The sequence below is a fragment of the Misgurnus anguillicaudatus genome, chromosome 14 (assembly GCF_027580225.2).
Source record: "Misgurnus anguillicaudatus chromosome 14, ASM2758022v2, whole genome shotgun sequence".
Taxonomy (NCBI): Eukaryota; Metazoa; Chordata; class Actinopteri; order Cypriniformes; family Cobitidae; genus Misgurnus; species Misgurnus anguillicaudatus.
This window is the reverse complement of record NC_073350.2, coordinates 5180211-5189721: the sequence shown is the minus strand read 5'-3', so window position 1 is coordinate 5189721 and position 9511 is coordinate 5180211. Positions and strand designations below refer to the sequence as shown.

Sequence of the window (9511 nt, the reverse complement as noted above, 5' to 3'; positions counted from 1 at the left end):
TCAGCCAGGTCGACCCGTCTATGTCATTATCAAGATTCTTCCTGTCCAAGTGCAAGGAAGGAAGTGCGGGTGAAACACCTCACTCTGTTATCAAAGAACCCAGGCTTATGTCAAGCAACCCATAGTTCTTTTTCTAACATCGCTCAGTGTTTCACTATATGGGAGATATGGACCACTAGCTGATTGCAGCAATATTACTGTTTTCAAATGGATACAGTAGTACTGGCTCCCAGCACTGCCTCTGTCAAGGATGGCTCATAAACTTCTAGTCCATAGAATCGCACAAACGTATGTGGTATTGCCCAACTCGCCACCAAGCCAATGTCCTGAACAGAAACTCCCCAAAGTAAGGCCCACGATGTGCCTACCCCTAGTGGAGTGGGCTCTCAAACCCTTAGGATGTTAAAGACACCTGCTACTATAAGCTATAGATATAGCCTCCACAATCCAATGAGATAGCCGTTGACGAGATAACAGCTTTCCTATATAAGGAGTAGCCCAAGACACAAACAGCTGGTCAGTTCTGAAACATGCTGTTTTCTCCACATACACCTGAAGAGCCCATTGCCCAAACCAGGCATAATGCATCAAGTTTCTGCATTCAGATTCCACCGCTCATGGGCCAAGCCCAGAGGGCTAACATGTCCAGATGAGGATGGTATATTCTCCCCACCCCAAGACAGGAGGTCCCTCCGGGGAGGGAGGGGCCACAGCTGACCCATCTTGGCCACCCAATGTCAGGATGGCCAGCGTGGGCTATCAGAATTAATAACAGACATTGTTCCCTCACTCTGGTTAAAGTGGGGAAGATTAAGCTCAGAGTGGGAAATGCATACAGAAAGACATCTGTAGTTAACACTTGTATTAAACTTGAAATCAACTTTCATACAAAGATGGGTTCAAGATTACTACAAGTGGTATCTAAATACATTTTTAGCACATTTTAGTTCATATTTATGGTGTCTTAAAATAGCACAGTGAAGTACACCTTAAGAACTCCTTAATATACTAAAAACTCATCTTTAGTACTTCTTAAGTATAAAATTAGTGTGTGAAAACAAAGCACTTTAAGTACACTATGGAAGTGTACTACTTTTTCACCTGGGGAGAAAGAAGGACAGGGGAATACCTGTGTCAGGTCGCACACTGCTTCTTCCTTTCCTCTGGGTTGGGCAGACAGTTCCTAGCCGCAACGGTCGCAAATAAATGTTTTCCCCAAGGTCCGGAGCCATCCGGTCATAGTGGCTGACTGGCCTGTTGTCCGCTGTGAGCAGGTCTTACAGCTCTCGCGCTCACCGGCCTCCCTCTCGGTGCTGCAAAGTCTTGTCGCATTGGTTGAGAGGGTGGTCGCGTCACTTGTTTGCGTGGCAAGCAGAAGTTAAAAGCTTCATCGTCCTGTTTTTTAGGGTGCTGGTTTCTCTCATTTTCTCGAGAGCAGGCCCGAATAAACCCTTTTGTCAGGTCGTAAGGGGCATCCATATCCTCTGCTTTCTGTGCGTCGCCCAGGCCTGACACGTTATTATAGACAGTAGATAAACACAATGCTCTTTCACCTGACACAGCAACAGCCCTGAAATGCACCGTGGGAGGAGCGCAGGATCAAATGTCCCAGACACAAATGTTGTTTCAGAGTGCCAGGTTCAGAGTCCAACTGCTGCCCCATCTTCTCTAAAATCTCTGCTTGGTATGCTGACAGTAAAGTCACAATATTCAGCGAGCATACGGACTGCCCTGCATATTTATACATTCTCAGAAAGGTTGCTTACACAGCAGTGCAATCTGAGATGAGGCAGAAATAGATTGTCGATTTGGATGGAGGTGATAAGACACTAAAGGCCCCACTGCTGACCAACCCCAGCTCCTCCATCCCTTGAATCTCCAACATTGAATGCCCCTTGGTGGGGAGCTTGCTCTTAAAGGGACTAGACCAATAAAAAGCCCAATTTCACAGTGCCTCGTTTGCACACCTCATGCAGGTTGCTGTCAGCAGGAGTGGCTGAATCATTCGTGCTTGGTGGTCTAGACTGTTGGGCTGGGAAGAGGGAATTGTCTTCCTCCTCTTCGTCGTCAATGTCCAGATCGAGGAGATCAGAGTTAGCATTGTCATCTGCATTCTCGGCCCCCAGTTTACCATCCTCCTACGTCAGCAGGCTATCGAACAGCGGAGGCATATCCAGGGATTCGGCTTCAATCTTGTCCGTCTAAGCTCGTACTAGCTTGCGGGAGATGGTCAGTTGCTGTCAAGGGTCCTGCTTGTTAGCACTCAGCCTTCTCAGATTTTCACTAGCATTGCGATCAGAATTAGAGGTCTACACGGAAGACCCGAGGACCCGTACGGATTCGGGTCTATATTTTAAATAATCAACTGTGCTGGGTCCCAATTACTTCGAGTCCCGGGTCTGTTTAACATTGTGGGTAATACTCAAATAGATTGAATTTGGATAACACACAGCCATTATCAGCCAGTCAGCCAGTGCTCTGCGTGTGCCTGTTGAACAGTTAAACGAAATCAGCAAGTCGGATGCGCTGAGAGAGCTTGCTGTAGTCTCCCACGTGAAGAAAGCGTGAAAATGACGTAGACAGGTGTCGACCTGGTTGATATAGGTGGGGCGGAGCCCGGTCGCAGTGTCATAAGAGCTTCTGCAGTTGGTCACACCCAAAGCGACTCCCATAGTAAAACACAGAGCGAAGTTAGAAAAAGAACATGGTTATATACGGTTATTTTCAACCCAGCATTGGGTCAAAAGGGACAACCCAACACACTGAGTTATATTTTGTGTTTTCTCCCATGCAAAATCCACCAATGTGTGTGGAAATATCCGAGTCCTCCATCTTACAGTTGAATAACTCTTTAAAACTTGTTGCAATGAGACAAAACAGGTTTAATTATAGAAAATAATATAATTTCAATATACACAAAACTAAAATGAAACAAAACATGTGTTTTATGTAACATTTGTATTTAAATTATTTGACATATTATTCAGTATCACCCTTAGTAACAGGTAAGAAGAATATTAACTGCAAACCAAACTACAAAAAGAGATGGGAGACACAAAGGGCCAGGAAAGACATAAAAAGAGCATAACCCTAACTGTAGATGTAATGCCTGGTCTCCATTAGAGACATGAGCTGCAGCTATACACATTTGTAAGCAACAAGTCACCAAAATCCGAATTTTCCATGATGCATATAGCCATTACATTTCTTAAATAACAAATAATCACAATACATGTCTGTAAAAATATCTCACCTTAACTCTAGAAACTTAATGATTCCTGGTCAATATCGGGCCAGCACAGACTGGACTAGAGTTGAGCCAAATCACTCAGTCAGAAAACACTAAAGAGCATCTCACTGTCCTTCTGTGCCCATCAGAGGTTCAATGGCAGCAAGTAAAGAGCTTTCAAACTCTTGATCTGAGAAGCGGGTGGCAGACATACGAGCCCGGCGTCGAATCTCTAACCGAGCGGCCGGAGTCATTGAAAGGATTCGTTCCATGGCGTCTGCGTAACTATCTTCATCATCTGCCAAGAAGCCTGTTGGACCACCATCATAGGGTACTACAATGTCCAGCTTTGGCCCACCAGATTTGTGAGCAAGAATGATTGTTCCTGCAGCCATGCACTCCACTATACCTGTCAAAATGAAGAAAAAGATGAGTTATATCTGTGTAATCATTGGAAGTGTGAATGAACCAAAAATCAAATGATCCCGGATGCATTTTCTGTAATCTTTGTGTCAAAAGGTGACTTTTACTTTATAAATATACCTTACTGTGGGGGAAAATAGTAACATCATTGATCTGATCCTCATATAAATACAAAAAATAGGAAGTGAATGCACTATATTGTAGCACTTTAATTATAGCACAATAATCTAAATAATAGTCTCATTTACTTGTGATGTCTATGCCCATTGATAGTCAGATGCACGGCATGTACATCGCACCTTTACATACTTTGTCTTATAACTTCAATTGAGAATTGAATGCTAAAAAAAATGCATGATAACATTTCATGCATTTGGCAGACTTACAGTGAAATACAAGGTATACATTTTTATTAGTATGTGTGTTTCCTGGCTTTGAACCCACAATCTTTTGTGCCGATAACCCAATTCTATACCACTGAGCTATACAGGAGCAAATATATCAGCATGCGCCACTTTTTTCCTTTTATGTACCTGAAGTCTAATGTCGCAATTAATTCATAATGCAATAAGCATCAATATTCATCTTACCGATCCCGAAATGTTCATTCCACATTGTGTGCAACCCAATTGTGGCTTCTGTTAAATCTTTCTTCAGTTCCTCATAAGATATATTTTGCTTAAACTCCACCCTGTCTGCGATATCAAGATCCTGACACAATCCCTTCAGCATCAGTACCCTGTCTTCATCTTCCTGGTCACGACATCCACCAATCAACACTAGTTTCACGGTCTCATGATCAGCAGGATCCGCCTCCATTCTGTCCAGAAGCTTTTTGAAAGCCTTGATTTGCAGCTGATGGTCTTTTTCAGGCCTGAACTGACCCACCGAGACCACGGTGCGACACTTTTTGTCCTCTTTCTCCTCACTCTCTTCCTTTAGAGGCACTTCCAGGAAGGCTTGGACATCACATGGTGGGTAGACGACACTGGTGCGATGAGGAGCACGCCACAGAGCCACGATGTGACCCAATGTCCAGGTGGAATTTACCATGATGACATCACTACAGGAGCCAGACAGGCCGTAGAAGAGTGCAAAGACACAATAGTAAATGAATTTGATGGCACTCAGCACAGGGTTACTGGAGATGTAGTCTGCATTATTGAACCTGAGGGTGAAGAAAGCAATTATGTCATTATAAAACATACTGAAAAATGAGCAAAACCTGAAATGCAAGTATGCAGACTATTGTTCTCCCTCATTTAAAACACAGGTGACACCCATGTACTTTTGAGTAGGTTTATGGACTGGAATAGATAATAAATAATTCTAGTAGAAGGAATGCTTTTAGTGATTTAACTTCATGAGAGTTGCATTGATAAGTATTTTTAGTTTAACATTTGTGTTGTATTGTAACAGTTTTATAAAAGGGGTTTCATTAAAGGAACAGTATGTAAGAAATGTATATCAATTAATCATAAAATGGCCCTGATATGTCACTAGACATTTAGAAAACATTTTCATTTCAAATACTTATATGACTGACAACAGTGGTCTGGCCAGGATATTGTCATTTAAAAAGTGGAGTTGCAGCTCTCAACTGATGTTTATGTTGTCATTTTGTGTATTGGCCACCAGTTGGGTGATTGCAGTACCAGTTTTAGCCACAAGTTTTGTTATTGCAATACCAGTTTTGGCCACAATCCTACATACTGTTCCTTTAACTCCGCTTTGTGCCTAACAACACCCCTCAGCCGTGACTTAAGTGCGATTTATAGTCGTGCATAGGTTCCACGCGTGGTAGCCTGACGTGCACTTCTGCAAAATTGTAACAACGCATCCTTTTTACGTGGACCGCAAACACTGTGATTGGTCTGCTAAAACCCCTCCAATCAGGTCCTCATACGGATTTTCGCTAAGGGCATGTAAAACAAAGATGTGTCAAGTTGAGCAGTGATAAACTCAAGCTGCAACAAAAGTCGCTGTACATTTACCCCAGTCACAGCTAATCAGCTCAAATCATACACAACAAACTGCTGCTTCTTCTTCTTCTTTGGTGGGTTTACTGGATCCGCACCAAAACAATTTTGACCGCCTGAACAAGTATTCTCGGACTCTGGAGCGGTTCGCTTGTGGTGAGAACGCAATCTGACCCAACGGACCAGCAAACCAGGCTGAATATGATGGGCAATGGCATACAATCAGCAATGTGTTGTATTACAATGTTCTAATACGCCTTGAAAAACATATTTCAGCCCAACTGTCCAAAACATATAAAAAACAAAAAAGTGTTTACCTAACATCTCAAAAAGATGGGTTTTAATCACTCTGTGAAACAGTAAAAATTAAATAATATAAGGAGAGCTACAAAGTCCATTCTAACCAATGAGAGGACACTTTAATCCCATATACTGTATTTAAAAAAACAAAATGTTGTCTTTAGAAGAAAGTGCAACATCACAACAATGTAAATCTCTGTTTTGAAATAAAGGTCAAAAAAACACCGTTATTCATGACACAGCACAGCCCCTCGTACCTTATTGCTTATAGACCGTTTCAGCAGTAACAACATAAACAAGCGGCTGTCGCGGTCCGCACGTAACTTCCGGTAAACTCCGCTAAGAATAAATATCAACAAAGTACTTTAAACATAGTTTATTTATATAACAAGCAAAAAAAACAACACACAGATTACCTAGGAAACCAAAACATTTGTTATTTTCGACTAGGAATTTGTTCAAGAGATCAGTTTAGCAACTAGTCAGACCATTAAAAAAACGAAACCGGAAGAAAAGTTCGGATCCAGACGTGTATCACGTGCGTCCGATGAAACCGTCTATAAAATAATTATAAAAACGTAAAAAATAATAATTATTGCATTAACGGAAAGTCACATTACAATTAAGCTTTTGGCAAGACTGTAGAATGGCTATTAGTTATAATGTGCAATGGGCACTGATAGACTTTTAAAAGCTTGCTTCGAGAGAGACATCAAGCCATTTACTGCCGCTGTCCTGTAAGAAGACACCTAAGTTTACTTCAATATTTTTCATGTAAATGTTAATCTATTACGACTTACTATATATTGTTGGAAAGGTCTTAGAATGTAGTTTTCCTATTTCAAAACCTTTTAGCAGTAATAATAATGCAGAAACTGTAATTTATTAATGTAACAAGAGTATGCAGCAAACCTCACAGCAAACGAACACAAACCTTAGTTTTTTGATAATTTTATGAATTAAAAATAATACTATATTGCATTTTTTTATATATTACAAAAAAAATGTAACTGCTACAAAAAATTATATTTTCATCTCCAGACACTTCCGTAAAAACGTTAAAGTGTCTTCTTTAAAACGAGATCAAAATTGGGCTTCTAGACAAAAAAAGTGTTATATTAATTTGAAGGTGTACATCACCTTTATAACCCCCCCACCCCACACCCCTTTAAAAAGGGCTGTGCCAGTTAAAGGGTTAAATACTTTACTTAATAATTAACAATTTGAAATCTGTCTATAGAAAACAGAAGATCCTTGTGTTACTCTGCATAGCCCATAAACATGCCATGGATGTGGGTTAGACCAAAGATATTTAATATTAAAAAGGTGCGTCACTGGTATTGATATGAATGGGGGAGATCGCAACGGACAGAATGGCCGCTATAGGCCTGCCTCCAAGACAAAAGAGTTAAAGGTGCTCTAAGGAAATTCACGCGTTTTAGACCATACAAATTTTTTGTTACATACAGCAAACATCTCCTCACTATCTGCTTGCTGCCTGTCCGCTGATCAAACTGTAAAAAACACGATCTCTGTAGACAGCCCAGGCTCCACAAACTGCAAAAAAAAAAAAAAGTGGCCAAACCTACAAACAGAAACCATAAAAGTGTTCCAGCCAATAAAACGACAAGAAGGATTTGGGGGTGGGGGTTGGGCGCGTTCATGAAAGCACAGAAGGGAGGGGGAGGAGTTAGCTACGCTCCGTTTGTTTGAAAACAGCTCAAACATCAACAAAACGTGACGTCACACAGATTCGCTTAGAGCGCCTTTAATCGTCAATCAGAATCCTCTTGGAGAGGTACTTTGTGCATGCGCAGAATTGACAGGTCTTGTTCTTCTTGTTCTAACAAGATCTGGAGCCATTGGAAATACAGTGGAGAAGTGACGCGAGTTCCTTCAAAGGACTTTGGTTAGATTAAACACAGAAGCACACTCAACAGAGCGAAAAAGAATGTAAAAATAAATACCTCAGATATTTTTTTTTAACAACGACTTGCATTTTATACATGCCAAACTAGTGGGTAGGGCTATTGATGCACTGGCCACACCTGTTTCGTGGCTTTAAATGCACATGCTAATATTAATATAAGCCCTAAACTAGAATGCAATCGATAGGAGCTGCCTTTCACTACCAAATAAAACCCAACTTCAGGCTTTGAATCATTAGACTTAAATCATGTTTTTCTTACTAACCTTGGGTTTCTTTCTCGAATCACAGACAGCATATCAGTGCTAATGGTGGGGTAATGCACATAGCTTCCCACATGACATCCACCGAGGTAACGAAACACAGGTAAGGTAAAGGCGTAGCCCATCGAGTCAATGAAGATGTCTGGGACAAACTCAGTCAAAGCTTCCCATCCAAGGAACATGGATCCTACGCTCTGCCCCAGAAGGGTGAAATATGGGTAATGTTTGGCATCCACTAGGTGACGGTGTTTCAGAAACACAAACTTAACAGCTCGAGGGAGTCTGATGTTGAAGTTTCTTCTTGCTCTGTCTAAGATCTGTTCTGCTGTTACGCCTTGATCACCTGTATAGACCACAAAGGAAACATCCTGGTACCTGTATGTATTAAAAAAAGGGGGATAACAAGCTCATGATGTAGTCCAGTCCTGTTGATTTAAGTGTTTCAGACAGTCAAATGCAACATCTGACCTGTTTTGAAGAGCACGTAAAGCACACCAAAGCACTCTTTCTCCTCCTCCTCCTGCATTGCAGTACGGATGAAAGAACGCCACGGTCAGCCGGCCATCCTGAGATCTCCTGGTTTTCCTCTTCGTCTGAAACCAGCTTCTCAACCCAATGATAAGGATGATGAAGATTACTGTAAAAGCAAAACTCAGATAGATGCATGGCAATAGTAGGGACCACAGCAACCTGAGGAAATCAATAAACATACAATAAACCTTTACTATTATTATTATTATTATTATTATTAGTTCACAAACAATACAATTTCTAACAAGATGCAAATGCAAATACACACAACCCTAAAAGTGCATGACAAACATCATAAATCTACTATTGAAAGTTGTAACGCTGTGATTTAAGACACTTATTCAGCCGAACAATGTAAATACACATGAATGTCTTGACGTTGTTGTCACATTTAAAATCGTCACATCTAGTAATAATGGAATAGATAACCCACCAAAGCTGCATTTTGTGGGTTGGCGAGTGTTAATTTCAAATTCTGGATATTATACAGAATAAAGATTCACCATAGTACATAGATACATGAGTACTGTGGTTGAAACAATCCAATAAACATAAGTCGTTTGCGCATTCATTCTACAAAGAGAATAAAGTAAACGATGCGTAGATGTTTTTATATACATTTCCTTGGTGGCATGTGTCCGCCAAAGTTTAAAGTTTTCTCATTCAGCATCATGTACAAAATGTAGAGAATCAATATTTTTACCTAAGTAATTCGCACAGACAGAAAGACTGGTGATCGTGCGCCGACATCTTTTTGACAACACAACTCTCGTCAGAACCCGGAAGCGCATGGGGCTGGGTTGCCAGATCTAAGTTACAACAATCCCCATTAACCCTGAACCTGCCCTGTACCAAATAG

General features: G+C 41.0%; 1 protein-coding gene across 1 annotated transcript; it reads right to left on the bottom strand.

The window, feature by feature from the left end:
* Positions 1-2848: 2848 nt before the first annotated feature.
* alg11 (ALG11 alpha-1,2-mannosyltransferase) lies at positions 2849-9511 on the bottom strand. Its single transcript, XM_055184601.2, has 5 exons — positions 9356-9511; positions 8590-8811; positions 8125-8496; positions 4243-4820; positions 2849-3638 (listed from the first exon to the last, which is right to left on the bottom strand). The coding sequence occupies exons 1-5, from the start codon at positions 9400-9402 to the stop codon at positions 3355-3357; spliced, it is 1503 nt and encodes a 500-aa protein (XP_055040576.1). The 5' UTR covers positions 9403-9511; the 3' UTR covers positions 2849-3354.

Excerpts from the sequence above, each read along its gene's own strand:
- alg11 (XM_055184601.2), bottom strand. The coding sequence starts at position 9,402 with ATGTCGGCGCACGATCACCAGTCTTTCTGTCTGTGCGAATTACTTAG. Across the intron at positions 8,812-9,355 it reads TGTCTGTGCGAATTACTTAG|GTTGCTGTGGTCCCTACTAT; the intron begins GTAAAAATATTG and ends TGATTTCCTCAG. Across the intron at positions 3,639-4,242 it reads GAATGAACATTTCGGGATCG|GTATAGTGGAGTGCATGGCT; the intron begins GTAAGATGAATA and ends TCATTTTGACAG.